At 51.4% G+C, this 25452-nt stretch overlaps 1 protein-coding gene across 1 annotated transcript; it reads right to left on the bottom strand.

Annotated features, from left to right (window-relative positions):
- Nucleotides 1-3131: 3131 nt before the first annotated feature.
- LOC143942563 (protein S100-A10-like) lies at nt 3132-22696 on the bottom strand. Its single transcript, XM_077463907.1, has 3 exons — nt 22562-22696; nt 5452-5612; nt 3132-3427 (listed from the first exon to the last, which is right to left on the bottom strand). Exons 2-3 carry the CDS (start codon nt 5587-5589, stop codon nt 3272-3274), a joined length of 294 nt encoding a protein of 97 aa, XP_077320033.1. The 5' UTR covers nt 5590-5612; nt 22562-22696; the 3' UTR covers nt 3132-3271.
- Between the last annotated feature and the right edge of the window lie 2756 nt (nt 22697-25452).

The raw sequence follows: 25452 nt of genomic DNA, 5'->3' as shown, positions 1-25452 counted from the left end.
GGGAACATGATGCTTTGGGGCTGTTTCTCTGATAAAGGTACAGGCCGACTTTGCCGCATTGAGGGTCCAATGTACGGGGCCACGTATTGTAAGATTCTGGATGAGAACCTTCTTCCCTCACCCAGAACACTGAAGATGGGTCATGGACGGGTCTTCCAGCATCACAATCACCCAAAACATACCGCCAAGGCAACAAAGGAGGGGCTCAAGAAGAAGCACATGAAGGTCATGGAGTGGCCTATCCAGTCTCCAGATCTTAATCCTATAGGGAGAGACACCTCCGGCCACTTTGGAAAGCGACTATTGAGTCACTTGGACGGCTTTAATGAGAAAGCCGCCGCCGGCTGGAAAAAATGTAAAATTGCTTCATCCGTAATCCCAGTAAAGCATTTGCAAACCGCAACGTATATATATATATATATATGTATTGTGTGGGGCAGGTGGAGATATATATTTATATACACACTGGAGTGTATTTATATATATATATATGAAAATTTAAAAAAAAAAGATGTTTCAAATGGGTAAAAGTCGAACGTTCTCTGGCTTTATTCTCTGCAATTCGAATGTGTATTTACAGACGATAACCCCGTACGGCCACTAGATGGTGCACTGATGAACATCTTTATCACCTGTGATAGCGCCATCTAGTAGCTAGAATGAGTTTTTTGGGGGTTTTTTTTTAACCTACACATTCGAATTGCAGAACATATAATCTTAGAACATTCGATTTGTGCAGAGCAATACTACATGTGATTTTAAGGGGAAAAACTGCAATGCTAAAAAAAATTCTTTATAGTAAATACCCCCTTTATGTCCACTGACTGTATAAATGTGGAATCCTGGGTGAATGCGGTATAAATCCTGAGTGAAAATGGTGTGAATACGAAGTGAATCCTGGGTGAATGTGGAGTTAATCCTTGGTGAATGCGCTGTGAATGCTTTATGACTGCGGAGTGAATCCTGGGTGAAAACCTTTGTAAAGGGACCCTTTAATAATATTTATAGTGCACACACCAGACATAGCAATAGACACGGTTGGTACAAAACACATAGCGTTTCCAGTGAATCTTGGGTGAATTCTGGATGAAAATAGTATGAATGCGGAGTGAATCCTGGGTGAAAGCGGTATAAATGCGGAGTGAATCCTGGCTGAAAGCGGTATGAATGTGGAGTGAATCCTGGGTGAATGCGGTGTAAAAGTGGTGTGAATCCTGGGTGAAAGTGGTATGAATGCGGAGTGAATCCTGGGTGAAAGTGGTATGAATGCAGAGTGAATCCTGGGTGAAAGTGGTATGAATGCAGAGTGAATCCTGGGTGAAAGTGGTATGAATGTAGAGTGAATCCTGGGTGAAAGTGGTATGAATGTGGAGTGAATCCTGGGTGAAAGTGGTATGAATGTGGAGTGAAAGCAGTATGAATTCTGGGTGAAAGCAGGATGAATGCAGAGTGAATCCTGGGTGAAAGCAGTATGAATGCAGAGTGAATCCTGGGTGAAAGCGGTATAAATGCGGAGTGAATCCTGGGTGAAAGCGGTATGAATGTGGAGTGAATCCTGGGTGAATGCGGTGTAAAAGTGGTGTGAATCATGGGTGAAAGTGGTATGAATGCGGAGTGAATCCTGGGTGAAAGTGGTATGAATGCAGAGTGAATCCTGGGTGAAAGTGGTATGAATGCAGAGTGAATCCTGGGTGAAAGTGGTATGAATGCAGAGTGAATCCTGGGTGAAAGTGGTATGAATGTAGAGTGAATCCTGGGTGAAAGTGGTATGAATGTGGAGTGAATCCTGGGTGAAAGCGGTATGAATGCAGTGTAAAAGTGGTGTGAAAGCGGTATGAATGCAGAGTGAATCCTGGATGAAAGTGGTATGAATGCAGAGTGAATCCTGGGTGAAAGCCGTATGAATGCAGAGTGAATCCTGGGTGAAAGCGGTATGAATGCGGTGTAAAAGTGGTGTGAATCCTGGGTGAAAACGGTATGAATGCAGTGTAAAAGTGGTGTGAATCCTGGGTGAATATGGTATGAATGCAGAGTGAAAGCAGTATGAATCCTGGGTGAAAGTGGTATGAATGCAGAGGGAATCCTGGGTGAAAGCGGTATGAATGCAGAGGGAATGCTGGGTGAAAGTGGTATGAATGCAGAGTGAATCCTGGGTGAATGCAGAGTGAATCCTGGGTGAACACATTCATACCGCTGAGTGAATCCTGGGTGAATGCAGAGTGAATCCTGGGTGAAAGCGGTATGAATGTGGAGTGAATCCTGGGTGAATGCGGTATGAATGCAGAGTGAAAGCAGGATGAATGCAGAGTGAATCCTGGGTGAAAGCGGTATGAATGCGGAGTGAATCCTGGGTGAAAGCGGTATGAATGCGGAGTGAATCCTGGGTGAAAGCGGTATGAATGCAGAGTGAATGTGGTGTAAAAGTGGTATGAATGCAGAGTGAATCCTGGGTAAAAGAGGTATGAATGCGGAGTGAATCCTGGGTGAAAGCGGTATGAATGCGGAGTGAATCCTGGGTGAAAGCGGTATGAATGCGGAGTGAATCCTGGGTGAAAGCGGTATGAATGCGGAGTGAATCCTGGGTGAAAGCGGTATGAATGCGGAGTGAATCCTGGGTGAAAGCGGTATGAATGTGGAGTGAATCCTGGGTGAATGTGGTATGAATGCAGAGTGAATGTGGTGTAAAAGTGGTATGAATGCGGAGTGAATCCTGGGTGAAAGCGGTATGAATGCGGAGTGAATCCTGGGTGAAAGCGGTATGAATGCGGAGTGAATCCTGGGTGAAAGCGGTATGAATGCGGAGTGAATCCTGGGTGAAAGCGGTATGAATGCGGAGTGAATCCTGGGTGAAAGCGGTATGAATGCGGAGTGAATCCTGGGTGAAAGCGGTATGAATGCAGAGTGAATGTGGTGTAAAAGTGGTATTAATGCGGAGTGAATCCTGGGTGAAAGCGGTATGAATGCGGAGTGAATCCTGGGTGAAAGCGGTATGAATGCGGAGTGAATCCTGGGTGAAAGCGGTGTGAATCCTGGGTGAATGCGATGTAAAAGTGGTGCGAATCCTGGGTGAAAACCTTTGTAAAGAGAATATTTATAGCGCGCACACCAGACACAGCAATGGACACGGATGGTACAAAACACGGAAGGTTTATTACGGGATTGGACGCGGGGTAGGTAGACTGCAAAGCATTAACAGATTTCGGAGCTCCTCCCCCTCTGGCAATGGGAATGCGGCAGTCTGGCGAGATTGGTGGTTGGTGGTGGGCGGGGCTTAGTTCCGGCCCTTCATGTGCTTACAGTAATAGTCATTACAGGCGATGGTGAGGCCGGCGATGAGGGAGAAGAAGCTGTGGAAGTTGACCCGCCCATCGCGGCACTGATCCAGATCCTTCATTATCTTATCCACCGCCAGGGGGTCGTTCTGATTCTGGGGGGGGGGGGGGGGAGGGAAAAAAAATGGGGTTAATGGAAGAAAATAGAAGAAAATAGAAGAATATAGTACAATGTATCAACAGAAATAGAAGAGGACAAGATGATGGGATATAATATATACTATCGGATGAGATAACACTCCTGTGCCGGCAGTCTTCCCTCTGGGATACTTAAGGAATGTGCAACAACCCCCCACCCCACCCCACCCCCATCTCCTCTTGTCGAATTGCACAATATCTTGTGAATGGCGCTCATTGTGTCACCTCACACCCAGCAGAGGGCGGCGCCCGCAGATTCATCGGGGCAAGATGAGGCCTGCAAGAGGCGCAGAGGGCGCTAATCCTGAGGAGGAGACATGGAGGATCTGGATGTTGGAGGTGTGAGAACAAGCTGGAGAGAAGCCCAGATATTATCAGCTTTATGGTTTCCTTTAGTAGGTTGTACCGACCGCCGACAATCACATATGATCCCATAGCATTCCCAACCCTATACAGCCCTGAGTATATACTGTACATCCCCAATCCTATACATCTCCAACCCTATACAGCCCTGAGTATATACTGTACATCTCCAATCCTATACATCTCCAACCCTATACAGCCCTGAGTATATACTGTACATCTCCAATCCTATACATCTCCAACCCTATACAGCCCTGAGTATATACTGTACATCAAACCTATATGAGCCGAACCCTATACAACACCAATCCTATACAGCTCCAACCCTACAGAACACCAATCCTATTCATTTCCAACCCTATACAACTCCAACCCTGTAGAACACCAATCCTTTCAATTCCCAACCCTATACAACACCAACCCTATACAACCCCAATCCTACACAACACCAACCCTATGCAACTCCAACCCTGTAGAACACCAATCCTATTCATTCCCAACCCTATACAACAATCCTATTCATCCCCAACCCAAAAGAGCCCCAACCCTATACAACACCAATCCTACAAATCCCTATACAGCTCCAACCCTGTAGAACACCAATCCTACACATCCCCAACCCTATACACCAACCCTCTAGAATACCAATCCTATGCATCCCCAACCCTATACAACTCCAACCCTTTCAATTACCAACCCTATACATCACCAATCCTACACATCCCCAACCCTATACATCACCAATCCTACACATCCCCAACCCTATACATCACCAATCCTACACATCTTCAACCCTATACATCACCAATCCTACACATCTCCAACCCTATACATCACCAATCCTACACATCCCCAACCCTATACATCACCAATCCTACACATCTTCAACCCTATACATCACCAATCCTACACATCTCCAACCCTATACATCACCAATCCTACACATCTCCAACCCTATACATCACCAATCCTACACATCTCCAACCCTATACATCACCAATCCTACACATCTCCAACCCTATACATCACCAATCCTACACATCCCAACCCTGTAGAACACCAATCCTATTCATTCCCAACCCTATACAACAATCCTATGCATCCCCAACCCAAAAGAGCCCCAACCCTATACAACACCAATCCTACACATCCCCAACCCTATAAAGCTCCAACCCTGTAGAACACCAATCCTACTTATTCCCAGTACAACACCAATCCTATGCATCCCCAACCCTATATAGCCCCAACCTTACACAACCCTAACCCTATACAACCCCAACCCTGTAGAACACCAATCCTATCATTCCCAACCCTATACATCACCAATCCTATTCATTCCCAACCTTATACATCACCAATCCTATTCATTCCCAACCCTATACATCACCAATCCTATTCATTCCCAACCTTATACATCACCAATCCTATTCATTCCCAACCTTATACATCACCAATCCTATTCATTCCCAACCTTATACATCCCCAATCCAATACAACACCAATCCTACACATCCCCAACCCTATAATCCCCTACCCCCATATAACCCCAAAGTCATTGTGAAGGATTGTAGAGGGGATGGAAAGTTGCCATCTGCAGTGGTTTCGTTGGGGAACTCACCTTGAGGAATTCGGAGAACTGGCTCTCCATCAGGTGGTGCAGGTCCTCCTTGTTCATGTAGTTCTTGTCCCCGGCGTACTTATGGAAGGTGAACATGATGTTCTCCATAGCTTGCTCCATCTGTGATGGGACGCCCATGTCTGCGGAGTCTGAGTGGAGTTCTGCAAGAGACGGCGAGAGAGTTCAGTCCAACCAATTCCATGGAGGCGATAAAGACAATAAGACATTATTCATTTTATAATAAGGGCCCCCCCCCCCCAACTCCATCCATAGAGCCCCAATCATGGACAACCACCACTGAGTGCCAAGGACGGGTGCAATGATATTTCCATCACTCATCTGATCACCTGCAGAGAACGCCGGACATCTAGGCGATTTTTCACATCTTAGGACCGATCCCTACCGTTAAGGAGAACCTGTCACAGATGACCTCAGGTTTATGATTGGATGGGATACAGACTTGATCAGGGATGTGGAAATACGGGGAAATTTAGCAAAACCACAGGTCAATTGGCTTCAGTATAAAATCACACAACTAGGAAACATAAGGGGAACACAAAGACAACCAAATTTCAAAAGAGCCAACTTCCCTAAACTACGAACCTTGCTAGAAGGCATAAATTGTGATAAAATCTTAGGAACAAAGAACACGGAGGAGAGATGGGTTTGCTTTAAGAGCATATTAAAATAAAGGGCATTAGCCAATGCATCCCATTGGGTAATAAATTTAAAAGAACGAAACAAAAGTCCTGGACGGCTTAACTCCAGCGTAAAAAATGCATATAAAAGCAAAGGAGAAGGCCTTCAAAAAAAAAAAAATACATGGTTGAGGGATCATGATCAGCATTCCAACGTTACAAAGAATGCAATAAGAAATGTAAAGGGTGCAATCAGGGCGGCTAAGATAGAACATGAACGACACATAGCGGAGGAGAGCAAAAAAAAAAAAAAAAAAAATCACAAGAAATTCTTTAAGTATGTAAACAGTAAAAAAAGGGAGGTCAGAATAAAGAATGAGGAAGGACATCTGGTTACAAAGGATGGGGAGATGGTGAAGGTATTGAATTTATTCTTCTCCTCAGTCTTCACGAGGGAATTGGGGTGGGGGGGGGGGGTTCAGTAACCAAAACTGCAGTGTTTATCCTCATGAACCAGGGCTGGGACCAATCCTGGCCAAACGATCTGGAGGATAGGGATGGGGGAAACAGTTCAATCTCTGTATTTGCGGACAATACTAAGCTAAGCAGGGCAATAACTTCTCCGCAGGGGGTGGGAACCTTCCAAGGAGATCTGAACAAATGAATGGGGGGGGAGGGGCAACTACATGGCAAATGAGGTGTAATGTAGAAAAATGTAAAATAATGCATTTGGGTGGCAAAATCTGAATGCAATCTATAGACTGGGGGGATCTAGGATGGGAAGGACCTGGGGGGGGGGGGATCTAGGATGGGAAGGACCTGGGGGTCCTAGTAGATGATGGGCTCAGCAATGGCATGCAATGCCAACAACGAAAACAGAGTATTGGCATTAAAAAGTGGATCAGTTCCAGAGATAAAACGATAATTCTCCCCCTCTACAACGATCTGGAGGATGGGGATGGGGGAAACAGTCCATTCTCTGTATTTGCGGACCATACTAAGCTAAGCAGGGCAATAACGTCTCCGCAGGGGGTGGAAACCTTCCAAGGAGATCTGAACAAATGAATGGGGGGGGAGGGGCAACTACATGGAAAATGAGGTGTAATGTAGAAAAATGTAAAATAATGCATTTGGGTGGCAAAAATCTGAATGCAATCTATAGACTGGGGGGGGGGGGGGGGATCTAGGATGGGAAGGACCTGGAGGGGGGGGGATCTAGGATGGGAAGGACCTGGGGGTCCTAGTAGATGATAGGCTCAGCAATGGCATGCAATGCCAACAAAGCAAACAGAATATTGGCAGTAAAAAGGGATCAACGATAATTCTCCCGCTCTACAGGACTCTGGTCTGGCCGCACCTGGAGTATGCTGTCGAGTTCTGGGCACCAGTCCTTACTGGTGACCCCACAGTATATAAATACTGGACTGGTGACCCCACAATATATATAAATACCGTACTGGTGACCCCACAATATATAAATACCGTACTGGTGACCCCACAATATATAAATACCTTACTGGTGACCCCACAATATAAAAATACCTTACTGGTGACCACACAATATATAAATACCGGACTGGTGACCCCACAATATATATAAATACCGTACTGGTGACCCCACAATATATAAATACCTTACTGGTGACCACACAATATATAAATACCGGACTGGTGACCCCACAATATAAAAATACCTTACTGGTGACCCCACAATATATAAATACCGGACTGGTGACCCCACAATATATATATAAATACCATACTGGTGACCCCACAATATATAAATACCGTACTGGTGACCCCACAATATATAAATACCTTACTGGTGACCACACAATATATAAATACCGGACTGGTGACCCCACAATATAAAAATACCTTACTGGTGACCCCACAATATATAAATACCTTACTGGTGACCCCACAATATATAAATACCGGACTGGTGACCCCACAATAGGGAGAAAACTTTTTTTGCGGAAGGGAGTTTAATAAGACTCGTGGCCGCTCATTAAAATGAGAAGAAAAAGAGGTTTAACCTTAAACTACGTAGAGGGTTCTTTACTGTAAGAGCAGCGAGGATGTGGAATTCCCTTCCACAGGTGGTGGTCTCAGCAGGGGGGGGGGGGGACATCGATAGTTTCAAGAAACTATTAGATAAGCACCTGAACGACCTCAACATACAGAGATATATAATGTAATACTGACATATAATCACACAACATAGGTTGGACTTGATGGACTTGTGTCTTTTTTTTCGACCTCACCTACTATGTAACTACGAGGGATTATTAGTATTTCTGTTCCTCTGATACACAGGTGGTCAGAAAGATCTCCCATTCTGTGCCCAGGTCACCAATAACCACCCAAGAACGTGTCGCCCCAAAACGTCATCCCTTCCCCCCCTAACCTATGTTCAGCCCACAAAGGGGTTAACATTCCCATTAGCGGCTCCATTGATTATCATGGAGGAGGTCGGTGGTGGAGGTCGTAGCCGCTGTGTGTTCAGAGGAACATCTAAATGGAGACTAATGGCTGAGATCATCCTCATCATCTGCTGGGAAAATGGATTCTACGGGAAGGCGGCCAGTAAAAAAAGCGCACACTCATGATGTGTCATTGGGGGATTGTACGCGTCTGTCTGTGTGCGGAGTCATTAAGCTGTGAATTTCAAAATTCCAGATCCGAACCCAAAGATGCCAATAGACTGTGACACCACAATAGAACTTACAGGACAGAAGTACCTATATATACGTATTATATATATATATATATATATATCTCATCGCTTGTCACAGGCACGTACCCTCCAGCCAGCCGGTGGGAGGAGCTCACTGGCAGGGCTGTCCCGAAAAAGGCATGGTGGAGCCGGGATGACGTCATCCATGCAATTGATGCGGACGCTCTCCCGAATCGATGCTGAATCGCGCAAGGCTGCATCGAGATGCATCGATTCTACGATTATTTTCAACACCTCTACTTTACACCCACATGAACTTTAATGGCATCCCAGTCTTAGTCCGTAGGGTTCAATATTGAGTTGGCTCCACTCATCGCTTGTCACAGGCACGTACCCTCCGGCCGGCTGGGGGGGGAGGAGCTCGCTGGCAGGGCTGTCCCGGAAAAGGCATGGGGGGAGCCGAGATGATGTCATCCATGCAATTGATGCGGACGCTCTCCCGAATCGATGCTGAATCGCGCAAGGCTGCATCGAGATGCAGCGATTCTACGATTATTTTCAACACCTCTACTTTACACGCACATGAACTTTAATGGCATTTAATGGCAGTCTTAGTCCGTAGGGTTCAATATGGAGTTGGCTCCACCCTTTGCAGCTATAACAGCTTCACCTCTTCTGGGAAGGCCGTCCACAAGGTTTAGGAGGGTGTCTATGGGAATGTTTGACCATTCTTACAGAAGAGCGTTTTTTTGAGGTCGGGCACTGATGTTGAACGAGAAGGCCTGGCTCGCAGTCTCTCCGCTCGAATTCATCACCAAAGCTGTTCTATTGGGTTAAGGTCAGGACTCTGTGCAGGCCAGTCATGGTTCTCCACCCCAAACTCGCTCATCCACGTCTTTATGGACCTTGCTTTGTGCACTGGTGTGCAGTCATGTTGGAACAGGAAGGGGCCGTCCCCCAAACTATTCCCACAAAGTTGGGAGCATGAAATTGTCCAACGTGTCTTGGTAAGCCAAGCCCAACTCCTGAAAAACAACCCCCCACACCATAATCCCCCTCCACCAACATGATATGGACCATTACATTATACTCATAATATTATCATTGCTTCGTATTACCTGAAGAAGGATCCATGATGGAATCCAAGCTCTCCTTCATATAACGCTGCAATCAGATCCCCGAGCTGCTGCAGTTTATACTGTGAGGGCTTTTATATATATATATATATATATATATATATATATATATATATATATATATATATATATATATATATATATATATATTTTGTAGGTGGAGCTTTCTTCAAAGAAAAACAAGACTTGTATAAATCTCCGGGATCTGATTGACACGACTTTGGCTGATTGGAGTTGTAATTTACATTTATATCAGGGTGGGGCTGTGACCTCCCATGAGGACAACCTATGTACTCCGATCTCTCCCTCCACCCGTGTGACCACCTACAGACCTACCGCATAACATCAGACACTGAGAAACACACACTTATTATTGTTATACACTTATATAGCTCTGTCATATACTGCAGCGCTGTACAGAGATCACTGATCTCTGTGCAGAGGAGCTTACACTCTAATGTCCCCTCCCCCACAGTCACATCAGTCTGTGTACAGAGGAGCTTACACTCTAATGTCCCCTCCCCCCACAGTCACATCAGTCTCTGTACAGAGGAGCTTACACTCTAATGTCCCCTCCCCCCCACAGTCACATCAGTCTCTGTCCAGAGGAGCTTACACTCTAATGTCCCCTCCCCCCACAGTCATATCAGTCTCTGTACAGAGGAGCTTACACTCTAATGTCCCCTCCCCCCACAGTCGTACACTATTATTATACATTTATATAGCTCTGACATACAGTGCCTTGAAAAAGTATTCATACCCCTTGACATTTCCCACATTTTCTCATGTTACAACCAAATGATACAAATAAATATGTGAAAATTGTGGGGGGGAGGGGCATTTGTATTCAGCCCCCTTTACTCTGATACCCCCTAACTAAAATCTAGAGGAACCAATTGCCTTCAGAAGTCACCTAATTAGTAAATAGAGTCCACCTGTGTGTCATTTAATCTCAGTATAAATACAGTTGTTCTGTGAAGCCCTCAGAGGTTTGTTAGAGAATCTTCGTGAACAAACAGCATCATGAAGGCCAAGGAACACACCAGGCAGGTCGCGGATAAAGTTGTGGAGAAGTATAAAGCAGGGTTAGGTTATAATAGACAAAACCATCCCCACCGTGAAACATGGTGGTGGCAGCATCATGTGGTGGGGATTTGCTAAACCTGGAACACTCAGAGTCTGGTGCAGCTGTGCACAGTAACCAATCGGCTTCCAAGTTTTATTGTCAAAGCTTGATTGAACCACCTGACCTTAGAAGCCGATTGGCTGCCATGCACAGCTGCACCAGATTCTGGGCGCTCCAGTTTTAGTAAATCTCCCCTCTCACTGGATAGAAATTATATAGTTTTTTTATGTTGACTTTTCCTTGAAAATAAACAAGACTTTTATACCGAAGAGGCTGATTTTTAGAGTAATTTACATTTATATCAGTGCTAGATCAGGGCGGGGCTCTGACCATGTGTGAGGACAACCTATGTACTCCCATTATTCCCTCCACCAGTGTGACCACCTACAGACCTACCGTGAGATCTGCAGACCTACCGTGGGATCTGCAGACCTACCGTGGGATCTGCAGACCTACCGTGGGATCTGCAGACCTACCGTGGGATCTGCAGACCTACCGTGGGATCTGCAGTCCTACCGTGGGATCTGCAGTCCTACCGTGGGATCTGCAGTCCTACCGTGGGATCTGCAGTCCTACCATGAGATCTGCAGACCTACCATGGGATCTACAGACCGACCATGGGATCTGCAAACCTACCATGGGATCCTACAGTCCTACCATGAGATCTACAGACCGACCATGATATCTACAGACCGACCATGAGATCTACAGACCGACCATGAGATCTACAGACCGACCATGAGATCTACATACTGACCATGAGATCTACATACCGACCGTGGGATCTACAGACCGACCGTGGGATCTACAGACCTACCGTGGGATCTACAGACCTACCGTGGGATCTACAGACCTACCGTGGGATCTACAGACCTACCGTGGGATCTACAGACCTACCATGGGGACCATGAGATCTACAGACCTACCATGAGATCCTACCATGGGATCTGCAGACCTACCATGGGGACCATGAGATCTACAGACCTACCATGAGATCCTACCATGGGATCTGCAAACCCAGACCTACCATGAGATCTACAGACCTACCATGAGATCTACCATGAGATCTACAGACCTACCATGGGATCTACAGACCTGCCATGAGATCTACAGACCTACCATGGGATCTGCAGACCTACCATGAGATCTACAGACCTACCATGAGATCTACAGACCTACCATGAGATCTACAGACCTACCATGAGATCTACAGACCTACCATGGGATCTACAGACCTGCCATGAGATCTACAGACCTACCATGGGATCTGCAGACCTACCATGGGATCTGCAGACCTACCATGGGATCTGCAGACCTACCATGAGATCGACAGACCTACCATGAGATCGACAGACCTACCATGAGATCGACAGATCTACCATGAGATCGACAGACCTACCATGAGATCGACAGACCTACCATGAGATCGACAGACCTACCATGAGATCGACAGACCTACCATGAGATCTACAGACCTACCATGAGATCTACAGACCTACCATGAGATCTACAGACCTACCATGGGATCTACAGACCTACCATGAGATCTACAGACCTACCATGGGATCTACAAACCTACCATGAGATCTACCATGAGATCTACAGACCTACCATGAGATCTGCAGACCTACCGTGGGATCTACAGACCTACCATGGGATCTACAGACCTACCATGGGATCTGCAGACCTACCATGGGATCTACAGACCTACCATGGGATCTACAGACCTACCATGGGATCTACAGTCCTACCATGAGATCTACAGACTGACCATGAGATCTACAGACCTAGAGATCTGCAGACCTACCATGGGATCTACAGACCTACCATGGGATCTACAGACCTACCATGGGATCTACAGACCTACCATGGGACCTACCATGGGATCTACAGACCTACCATGGGATCTACAGACCTACCATGGGATCCACAGACCTAGCATGGGATCCGCAGACCTACCATGGGATCCGCAGACCTACCATGGGATCTGCAGACCTACCATGAGATCTACAGATCTACCATGAGATCTACAGACCGACCATGAGATCTACAGACCGACCATGAGATCTACAGACCGACCATGAGATCTACATACCGACCATGAGATCTACATACCGACCATGGGATCTACAGACCTACCATGGGATCTACAGACCTACCATGAGATCTACAGACCTACCATCGGCATACCTCCCAACATTTTGAGATGGGAATGAGGGACACCTATTGGCAAACGTATGGAAGCATAGGACACGCCCCTTGCCCCCCCCCCCCTCCCATAAATGTAGAATTAACAAAAACAACTACTCTTCCTTTATATTGGCTTTTAAGATTTACAAATGCAGCAATTTGGAAGTTGGATGAAAGGTTTAGCGCTGGGAAACACTTTTTGAAAGATAAAAAGTGCAAATTGAGAGGGAAAGAGGGACATTGCTCCAAATCGGGGACAGTCCCTCGAAATCAAGGACAGTTGGGAGCTATGCATGGGACCTACAGGCCTACCATGGGATCTGTAGACCTACACCAAGAATTCTCTTTGTCTCTTTCCATCTCAGGACTGACAATGCAATCTCTGTGATCGGGGGAGGGGAGGGCGAGGGTTGTACATTGATCTGACAATAAAACCTGTCCAGAGATCAGCACACACATCACACATTCCGGGAATTCCTCTGCGGTATGCGGATCTACAGCTGAGGGGGAAATCATAAAACAATTGCTCTTTCACTGCTGCTGATCTCCTGCGGGCCTCTTTGCAGCCACTTCCTGTCTGCATGCATTCCAGTGAAGGAATTTCTCAGGGAGCGGAATTCCTGATGGTGACACCAGGGGGCGATGTCTGCGTGATGGAACGTCCACGTGTAGTCTCCATGGGACGCCCATGTGACGGAGCGACAACATATAACAGGAAATGTCTGAATAAGGACCCCCCCCCCCCCCCGAGGATGGATAGCTTCAGGGGCCCCAGAGATGGATAGATCCAGAGAATCTCTTTCTTCCCTCCAATCCCTCCTCACCATCATGGGGAAGACCAAAGATCTGTCAGAGGAGGTCGGGGAGAAGATTGGAGACCTGCACAAGGCTGGAATGGGCTACAAGACCATCAGCAAGAAGCTTGGTGAGAGGAGACGAGTGCCGGAGAGATTATTCACAAATGGAAGAAATACAAAATAACCATCAATGGTCCTCAGTCTGGAGCTCCATGGAAGATTTCTCCTCATGGGGTGAGGATGGTCATGAGAAAAGTGAGGGATCCGCCCAGAACTACATGGGAGGAGCTTGTGAAGGATCTCAAGGCGGTTGGGACCCCAGTCACCAAACACACCATTAGTGACACAATACACCACCATGGATTGAAATCCTGCATCGCCCGCAAGGTCCCCCTCCTCGGGAAGACACATGGACAGGTCCCCCTCCTCAGGAAGACACATGGACAGGTCCTCCTCCTTTAGGAAGACACATGTACAGGTCCCCCTCCTCAGGAAGACACATGTACAGGTCCCCCTCCTCAGGAAGACACATGTACAGGTCCTCCTCCTCAGGAAGACACATGGACAGGTCCTCCTCCTTTAGGAAGACACATGTACAGGTCCCCCTCCTCAGGAAGACACATGTACAGATCCCCCTCCTCAGGAAGACACATGTACAGGTCCCCCTCCTCAGGAAGACACATGTACAGGTCCTCCTCCTCAGGAAGACACATGGACAGGTCCTCCTCCTTTAGGAAGGCACATGGACAGGTCCCCCTCCTCAGGAAGACACATGTACAGGTCCCCCTCCTCAGGAAGACACATGTACAGATCCCCCTCCTCAGGAAGACACATGTACAGGTCCCCCTCCTCAGGAAGACACATGTACAGGTCCCCCTCCTCAGGAAGACACATGTACAGGTCCCCCTCCTCAGGAAGACACATGGACAGGTCCTCCTCCTTTAGGAAGACACATGTACAGGTCCCCCTCCTCAGGAAGACACATGTACAGGTCCCCCTCCTCAGGAAGACACATGTACAGGTCCCCCTCCTCAGGAAGACACATGTACAGGTCCTCCTCCTCAGGAAGACACATGTACAGGTCCTCCTCCTCAGGAAGACACATGGACAGGTCCCCCTCCTCAAGAAGACACATGTACAGGTCCCCCTCCTCAAGAAGACACATGTACAGGTCCCCCTCCTCAGGAAGACACATGTACAGGTCCCCCTCCTCAGGAAGACACATGTACAGGTCCCCCTCCTCAGGAAGATACATGGACAGGTCCTCCTCCTCAAGAAGACACATGTACAGGTCCTCCTCCTCAGGAAGACACATGGACAGGTCCCCCTCCTCAAGAAGACACATGTACAGGTCCCCCTCCTCAAGAAGACACATGTACAGGTCCCCCTCCTCAGGAAGACACATGTACAGGTCCCCCTCCTCAGGAAGACACATGTACAGGTCCCCCTCCTCAGGAAGACACATGGACAGGTCCTCCTCCTCAAGAAGACACATGTACAGGTCCCCCTCCTCAAGAAGACACATGTACAGGTCCCCCTCCTCAGGAAGACACATGGACAGGTCCCCCTCCTCAGGAAGACACATGTACAGGTCCCCCTCCTCAGCAAGACACATGTACAGGTCCCCCTCCTCAGGAAGACGCATGGACAGGTCCCCCTCCTCAGGAAGACGCATGGACAGGTCCCCCTCCTCAGGAAGACACATGTACAGGTCCCCCTCCTCAGGAAGACACATGTACAGGTCCCCCTCCTCAGGAAGACACATGTACAGGTCCCCCTCCTCAGGAAGACACATGTACAGGTCCCCCTCCTCAGGAAGACACATGTACAGGTCCCCCTCCTCAGGAAGACACATATACAGTCATACCAATGAACATCTAAATGATTCAGAGAAGAATCTGGAGAAAGTTCTGTGATCAGATGAGACCATAATTGAGCTCTTTGGCATTAACTCGACTCGCCGTTTTTGAAGGAAGTAAAAGCGCTGACTATGACCCCAAGAACACCATCCCTACAGTCACACAAGGAGGTGGAAACATGAACACCATCCCTACAGTCACACATGGAGGTGGAAACATGAACACCATCCCTACAGTCACACATGGAGGTGGAAACATGAACACCATCCCTACAGTCACACATGGAGGTGGAAACATGAACACCATCCCTACAGTCACACATGGAGGTGGGAACATGAACACCATCCCTACAGTCACACACGGAGGGGGGGAACATGAACACCATCCCTACAGTCACACACGGAGGGGGGAACATGATGCTTTGGGGGTGTTCCTCTGATAAAGGTACAGACCGACTTTGCCGCATTGAGGGGCCAATGGACGGGTCATGTATTGTAAGATCTTGGATGAGAACCTTCTTCCCTCATCCAGAACACTGAAGATGGGTCATGGACGGGTCTTCCAACATGACAATGACCCAAAACATACCGCCAAGGCAACAAAGGAGTGGCTCAAGAAGAAGCACATTAACACTATGAAGTGGCCTAGCCAGTCTCCAGACCTTAATCCTATAGAAAATGTATGGAGGAGCCGAAACTTCGAGATGCCAAGAGACCTTCAGGATTTAGAGAAGATCTGTAGAGAAGAGAGGAGAAAATCCCTCCTGAGATGTGTGGAAACCTCATCACCACCTACAAGAGACGTCTGACCTCTGTGATCACCAACAAGGGTTTCTCCACCAACTACTAAGGGGATCAAATACTTATTTTACTCACTGAACTGTAACTCCATTTATCCGTGTTTTTTCTGGATTTTTGGTTGATCTTCTGTCTCCATCATATAAAATACACCTCTGATAATGATAGACCCTTCATTTCTATGTAAGGGGGCAAAACCTCCACCATCTGCAGGGGAGACCATCATTATTTTCCTCAGACTGTAGAATTGGCCCGAAGTTGGATAGCTCGAGGCACCCTGAGGACGGAGGGATTCAGGGGCCCCAGAGATGGGCGGAGGGATTCAGGGGCCCCAGAGATGGACAGAGGGATTCAGGGGCCCCAGAGATGGACGGAGGGATTCAGGGGCCCCAGAGATGGGTGCGGAGGGATTCAGGGGCCACAGAGATGGGTGCGGAGGGATTCAGGGGCCTCAGAGATGGACGGAGGGATTCAGGGGCCCCAGAGATGGGCGGAGGGATTCAGGGGCCCCAGAGATGGGCGGAGGAGGGATTCAGGGGCCCCAGAGATGGGCGGAGGGATTCAGGGGCCCCAGAGATGGACGGGTGGGGGTTGGGTTTAGGACACAGTGCAGATCGGAACAAACACAATGGACGTGGTTTCTGGGAAAGTTGAGTGTTTCTTGGCAGGTGGTTAATGGCTCTGATTGTCAGTTTTGCAGACAATTAGGAGATAGTGGCCTCAAGGTCCACCCCACCCCCTCCCTGGAGTCCCTCCGTGTCAGCCGGGCGCGGTTATTGGTTCAGGCATTCCTCCAATCCATTCCAAACATCCCAGTAATCCAGAAGACCGCACCCCACCCATCATTCCATCACCAGACCCCCGCCTGGAGGATGAACCCAACACTGGTCAGAGGGATGGTGGAGCTCTACTGTAGGGCTGCCCCAGACCAACGCTAATGGGACCCTGGCACCAGGGCCGGGACAAGGGGTGGGCATGAGGGGCAGCTGCCCCCTGGCGCAATGGTTTATTGCAGGGGTAGACCCTAACCCTAAGGGAAAGGGGGGCGCAGTTTGGCATCTTTTCCCTGGGTGCTGGATGAACTTGTCCTGGCACTGCCTGGCATAGAGATGGTGGGAACCCCTCATAATGGGCACAGCGAGTGTACAGACCCGGGAACTCAGCATAGAGATGGTGGGAACCCCTCATAATGGGCACAGCGGGTGTACAGACCCGGGAACTCAGCACAGGGATGGTGGGAACCCCTCATAATGGGCACAGTGGGTGTACAGACCCGGGAACTCAGCACAGGGATGGTGTGAACCCCTCATAATGGGCACAGCGGGTGTACAGACCCGGGAACTCAGCACAGGGATGGTGGGAACCCCTCATAATGGGCACAGCGGGTGTACAGACCCGGGAACTCAGCACAGGGATGGTGGGAACCCCTCATAATGGGCACAGCGGGTGTACAGACCCAGGAACTCAGCACAGGGATGGTGGGAACCCCTCATAATGGGCACAGCGGGTGTACAGACCCGGGAACTCAGCACAGGGATGGTGGGAACCCCTCATAATGGGCACAGCGGGTGTACAGACCCAGGAACTCAGCACAGGGATGGTGGGAACCCCTCATAATGGGCACAGCGGGTGTACAGACCCGGGAACTCAGCACAGGGATGGTGGGAACCCCTCATAATGGGCACAGCGGGTGTACAGACCCGGGAACTCAGCACAGGGATGGTGGGAACCCCTCATAATGGGCACAGCGGGTGTACAGACCCGGGAACTCAGCACAGGGATGGTGGGAACCCCTCATAATGGGCACAGCGGGTGTACAGACCCGGGAACTCAGCACAGGGATGGTGGGAACCCCTCATAATGGGCACAGCGGGTGTACAGACCCGGGAACTCGGCACAGGGATGGTGGGAACCCCTCATAATGGGCACAGCGGGTGTACAGACCCGGGAACTCAGCACAGGGATGGTGGGAACCCCTCATAATGGGCACAGCGGGTGTACAGACCCGGGAACTCAGCACAGGGATGGTGGGAACCCCTCACTCCGGATTAAAAAAAAAACGGTGTAATAATTATGGGCGGGGCAGAATAGTCAGCATGAAGCACACAGCGGTTTTGCTCTTCCTGGGTGTGGCTCGCCCCGCCCCGTGTCACATGGACTCTATACTTGCGGCCATCCATCCGTTATAAGAGAAGCCTGTTACCACCATTGCACAGAGCGTCCCCTTTAAGGGAAATCTGACCTCCATTAAAGATCGCCTCTTCCATGGAGAATCCTTATCTGCCGCTCCCATTGTCTGCTACAGTCAGAGATTCCATAAAAAAAATAAAAGGCCCCTGAACTGCTGATTTTCCACAGCTGACTACTCAGCGATGACTACAAACCACAGAACTCCTATCTACATTGCATTATCCGCATACATCTTCATCCTGCGGCGCGGTCACCGATAGGTCGGGGTTGGGGCGGAGGCTGCAGAGATGAACCACCTAACGGTTTCCTGTGACATTGCCTTTTAGAGTGTAAGCTCTGAGGACCACAGCCACCCCCGAACCCTTTTCCATTGTAACTGTATTACCTCCCTTTTATATTGTAAAGCACTGTGCAAACTGTTGGCGCTATATAAATCCTGTATATTAATAATAATAATAATAAATAAGTTCCTGACGTCCCTGGAGGACGCAACCGGTGGGGTCGGAGCAGTAAAACCCCAAAGTGGGTGAGCATTGAGGTGGCCCAGCCTATCAGAACCCACCTACAAAAGTTGTGTGACTTTCAGGTGGACGGATCCTTTAAAGGAAACACTCAGTCCTCCATAACAGGCAAATATTAATAGAAGAATGAAAAAAACACCCCAAAAAAACGGCGTTCCGTCTGATTGGCGCGCAGCGGGCTCCGCCGTGTCTCCCTGGCACGCACGGGGTTAAGCGATCGCAGGGAGTGCGGTCTGTGGGCTGAGGGCAGGGTGTGTCCCGCCTGTGTGTGCACAACACGTCTCTCTCCTGCAACACTTCTCCAGTCCCTCATTAACCCCTTCCTGACCCCTCCCCCTCCCCCCCCCCAAACACCGCGCCTGCGCTTTTCTGATGACTTCATCAAAACGAACTCCGCCAAGACCGCGCCACTCACCCATGTCACCGTATGTCAACCGCCTGCATGGTTGGCAGACCCCCAAACCCATCCGCAAACCCCCCCCCCCCCCCCCGGGGAATGATAGTCAAACCCCACCCCCGAAGAAAGTAAAAAAAAACGTAATTGGGGGCGCGCACAGCGGCGAAAGAAAAGCGCAAAGAAGACCACAAATGAAGCGATTAATGCGATCGGTTAGAAATAAAAAGTTGCAATAATGTAATGATTTTTTAATCGAGTGCGGTCGGCGATTCTCCGCAGACGCAAACCGCTTAACCCCCCCCCCCCCCCAAAACCTGTTCGCGACCAATAGTCAAACCCCGCCCTCCAACGAACGTAAGAATACGATTCGGGGGTGCAGAACAGCGAAAGTCAAGAATTAAAAAGCCAGAGAACGAGGCGATAATTGCGATTGGTTAGAAAACAAAAAAAGTTGCAACATTGTAATCATTTTTTTTTAATCGCACGTTGTAAGCGACGCAACCGCCCTCCCCCCCCCCAAAAAAAAACCCATCCCTGCGACTGGTAGTCAAACCCGGCCCTCCAAACAAAACAGTGCTTTTCGGGCGCGCAACGGCGAAAGTTAAGAGCTAACCGACCCCCCCCCACCACCAAACCCATCCACAAACCCCGCCCTCCAACGAAAGTAAGAACGCAATTTGGGGCGCGGCGGCGGCGGCGAAAACGTAAAGAGCCAAAAACGAGGCGATGAATGCGGTCGGTTAGAACTAAAAGTTGGAAAATTGTAATGATTTTCAATCGTGCGTGGTCGGCAACGCGGACGCAAATGCCCCCCCCCCCCCCCAAACCATTTGCAGACCACCCCCAATAACCAATAATGAAACCCCACCCTCTTAGAAAAGAACGCAATTTGGGGGCGCGCAACGGCGAAAGAACGAACCCCCCCAAACCTATCCACAAACTCCACCCTCCAACGAAAAGGAAGAACGCAATTTGGGGGTGCCCAATGGCAAAAGAGCTGACCCCCTCCCCCCATACCAACCCACAAACCCCGCCCTCCAACGAAAGGAAGAACGCACTTTGGGTCGCACAATGGCGAAAGAGCTAACCAACCCCCCCCCAAACCAATGAAAGTAAGAGCGCAATTTGGGGGTGCCCAATGGTGACAGAGCTGACCCCCCCCAACCTATCCATAAACCCCCGCCCTCCAAGGAAAGTAAAAGCGCAATTTGGGGGCGCCCAATGGCGAAAGAGCTAACTGGCTCAAGCCCATTCACAAACCCCGCCCTCCAACGAAAGTAAAAGCACAATTTGGGGGCGCCCAATGGCGAAAGTAAAGCGCTAACTGCCCCCCAAAACCCACCCACAAACCCTCCCTCCAATGAAAGAGCATAATTTGGGGTGCGCCCAACGGCGAAAGAGCTAATCCCCCCCAAAACCCACCCACAAACCCCGCCCTCCAACAAAAGTAAGAGCGCAATTTGGGGGTGTCCTACGGCAAAAGCAAAGAGCTAACCGCCCCCCCCCAACCCAGCCCTCCAATGAAAGAGCGCAATTTAGGGGCGCCCAAACGGCGAAAGAGCTAACTGGCCCAAACCCACCCACAAACCCCGCCCTCCAACAAAAGTAATTGGGGGCGCCCAATGGCGAAAGTAAAGCACTAACTGCCCCCCAAAACCCACCCACAAACCCCGCCTTCCAACGAAAGTAAGAACGCAATTTGGGGGCGCCCAACGGCAAAAGTAAAGAGCTAACCGGCCCCCCCAAACCCGGCTCTCCAATGAAAGAGCGTAATTTGGGGTGCGCCCAATAGCGAAAAAACTAACCTCCCCCCCCCGAACCTATCCACAAACCCCGCCCCCAAAGTGAGAGTGCATTTTGGGGCGCACAGTGGCGAAAATTAAAGGGCTAAAAAGACCGAAAGCGAGGCGATTAATGTGATTGGTTAGAAGTAAAAGTTGCAACATTGTAACGATCGTATCCCTGCGTTGTCAGCGACGCTCTGCCGGCGCAACCGCCCCCCCCCCCCCCCACATAACCCATCCGCAATGATTGACAGTCAAACCCCCCCCACCCCCCTCCTCAGAAGGTAAGAGCGCAATATTTTTTTTGGGGGGGGGGGGGGTAATATGGGAAAAAAATGGGAGGTAATTAAGGTATAAACAATAAAAAGTTGCGACTTTGTATCAGTTTTCATTTTACATTTCCTGTTGCAATAAATCGTTCAACTTCTCTGTTCTAGAAACTTCGGGGTGACCTCCCCTCCCCCTCCCCCCAACAATTCTAGGGGCGCATGCATTGACCCGCCATGTACAGACAGGTGAAGGGGGGGCTCATTTCACCCCCCCTCCCCTCCCCATGACCAATCTGCAGCGAACAACGGGGAACTGACTGAAATTTTCCAACCTGCCCCACCCATTGCAGCTGCAGACATGCGGAGGATTCTTCCACAAAGTTGGCGGAATGCGGTAATGACTCGCAGAGAGAGAGATCGGTCTTTTGATTGGCTGGAAGGGGGTTAAAGGCTTCCCGTGTTTTCAGGATTTCCCTCGGATGAAGCGGATGTGGAAATCACTGAGGCAGAGAAACCCATCAGATCCCCTGTGCAAAATAATGGAGAGCCTGAAAACATGACCTGCCGGGGCGCCCCGAGGACTGGAGTTGGGAAACATTGGGTTAAACGCGCCGAACGCACAGGAAACGCGCCGATATTTGGCGTCTGTTCTTCTGGCCGCGTGTATGGAGAGGGGGGAGGGGGGGATATAAGAAGTGAAGGATGAGGATGACGGGGAGGACTCACCTTTGGGGCAGATAGAGAAGCGGAGGACGGTGCGGCTCGGAGTCGTCGGCACAATGTGAGCCGTCAGCAGAGAACTCCTTACAGAAGAAGGAGGACCAACCCTAGAAATGTGAGTCACTTCCAGCCTCGCCCCTCCCCCCCACCCTCCTCCCAATCCTGGAATTCTTCCGTCATCCCCCCCCTCACCTCCTCCCAGGTCCCTCCTCATCCCCCCCCATCCCCCTCACCTCCTCCCAGGTCCCTCCTCATCCCCCCCATCCCCCTCACCTCCTCCCAGGTCCCTCCTCACCCCCCCCCCCATCCCCCTCACCTCCTCCCAGGTCCCTCCTCACCCCCCCCCCATCCCCCTCACCTCCTCCCAGGTCCCTCCTCACCCCCCCCCATCCCCCTCATCTCCTCCCAGGTCCCTCCTCACCCCCCCCCATCCCCCTCATCTCCTCCCAGGTCCCTCCTCACCCCCCCCCCCATCCCCCTCACCTCCTCCCAGGTCCCTCCTCATCCCCCCCCCATCCCCCTCACCTCCTCCCAGGTCCCTCCTCACCCCCCCCCCATCCCCCTCACCTCCTCCCAGGTCCCTCCTCACCCCCCCCCATCCCCCTCATCTCCTCCCAGGTCCCTCCTCACCCCCCCCCATCCCCCTCATCTCCTCCCAGGTCCCTCCTCACCCCCCCCCCATCCCCCTCACCTCCTCCCAGGTCCCTCCTCATCCCCCCCCCATCCCCCTCACCTCCTCCCAGGTCCCTCCTCACCCCCCCCCCATCCCCCTCACCTCCTCCCAGGTCCCTCCTCACCCCCCCCCCATCCCCCTCACCTCCTCCCAGGTCCCTCCTCACCCCCCCCCCATCCCCCTCACCTCCTCCCAGGTCCCTCCTCATCCCCCCCCATCCCCCTCACCTCCTCCCAGGTCCCTCCTCATCCCCCCCATCCCCCTCACCTCCTCCCAGGTCCCTCCTCACCCCCCCCCCATCCCCCTCACCTCCTCCCAGGTCCCTCCTCACCCCCCCCCCATCCCCCTCACCTCCTCCCAGGTCCCTCCTCACCCCCCCCCATCCCCCTCATCTCCTCCCAGGTCCCTCCTCACCCCCCCCCATCCCCCTCATCTCCTCCCAGGTCCCTCCTCACCCCCCCCCCCATCCCCCTCACCTCCTCCCAGGTCCCTCCTCATCCCCCCCCCATCCCCCTCACCTCCTCCCAGGTCCCTCCTCACCCCCCCCCCATCCCCCTCACCTCCTCCCAGGTCCCTCCTCATCCCCCCCATCCCCCTCACCTCCTCCCAGGTCCCTCCTCACCCCCCCCCCCATCCCCCTCACCTCCTCCCAGGTCCCTCCTCATCCCCCCCCATCCCCCTCACCTCCTCCCAGGTCCCTCCTCACCCCCCCCCCCATCCCCCTCACCTCCTCCCAGGTCCCTCCTCATCCCCCCCCCATCCCCCTCACCTCCTCCCAGGTCCCTCCTCACCCCCCCATCCCCCTCACCTCCTCCCAGGTCCCTCCTCATCCCCCCCCCATCCCCCTCACCTCCTCCCAGGTCCCTCCTCACCCCATAATCCCCCCTCACCCCCTGGGTCCACCCTCACTCTCACCCCCCCAGGTCCCTCCTCACCCCATGATCCCCCCTTACCCTCTGGGTCCACCCTCACCCCCCCCCCCGGGTCCCTCACCTCGCCATGGATCCACCCTCACCCCAAGATCCCTCCTCACCTCACCATGGGTCACTCCTCACCCCACTGATCCCTCCTCACCCCATGCATCCCCCCTCACCCCCTGGGTCCCCTGTCACCCCGTGGATCCCTCCTAACCCCCCCATGGGTTCCTCCTCACCCCCTGGGTCCACCCTCACCTCCTGGGTCCCTCCTCACCCCATGATCCCTCCTAACCCCCTGGGTCCACCCTCACCTCCCCCCGGGTCCCCCCTCACCTCCCCCCAGATCCCTCCTCACCCCATGATCCCTCCTCCATTCATGAGTCCCTCCTCACCCCCTGGGTCCACCCTCACCTCCCCATGGGTCCCCCTTCCCCCCCCCCGGTCCACCCTCACCCCACTGATCCCTCCTCCCCCCCCCCCCCCCGGTTCCCTCCTCACTCCATGGGCCACCCTCACCTCCCTCTGGGTCACTCCTCACCCCCCTTGGGTCCACCCTCACCCTATGGATCCCTCCTCACCCAATGGGTCCCTCCTCACCCCATGGGTCCCTCCTCACCCCATGGATCCCTCCTCACCCCATGGATCCCTCCTCACCCCATGGGTCCCTCCTCACCCCATGGGACCACCCTCACCCCATGAGTCCCTCCTCACCCCATGAGTCCCTCCTCACCCCATGGGTCCCTCCTCACCCCATGGGTCCACCCTCACCCAATGGATCCCTCCTCGTCCCATGGGTCCCTCCTCACCCCATGGGTCCCTCCTCACCCCATGGGTCCCTCCTCGTCCCATGGGTCCCTCCTCATCCCATGGGTCCACCCTCACCCCATGGGTCCCTCCTCACTCCATGGGTCCACCCTCACCCCATGGGTCCACCCTCACCCCATGGATCCACCCTCACCCCATGGGTCCCTCCTCACCCCATGGGTCCCTCCTCACCCCATGGATCCACCCGCACCCCATGGATCCACCCGCACCCCATGAATCCTATCTCACCCCATGGGTCCCTCCTCACCCCATGGGTCCCTCCTCACCCCATGGATCCCTCCTCACCCCATGGGTCCCTCCTCACCCCATGATCCCTCCTCACCTCCTGGGTCCACCTTTGCCTCCCCATGAATCCCTCCTCACCTCATGGATCCCCCTTCACCCCATGATCCCTCCTCACCTCCTGGGTCCACCTTTGCCTCCCCATGGGTCCCTCCTCACCCCATGGGAATATCCTCACCTCCCCCCAGGTCTCCCCTCAC

This window comes from Lithobates pipiens, unplaced genomic scaffold (assembly GCF_037356315.1).
Source record: "Lithobates pipiens isolate NorthernLeopardFrog02 unplaced genomic scaffold, aLitPip1_a1.2 Scaffold_30, whole genome shotgun sequence".
In the NCBI taxonomy this organism is placed as follows: Eukaryota; Metazoa; Chordata; class Amphibia; order Anura; family Ranidae; genus Lithobates; species Lithobates pipiens.
Note: the sequence above shows the minus strand (reverse complement) of the source record. Positions and strands in the feature narration are given on the sequence as shown.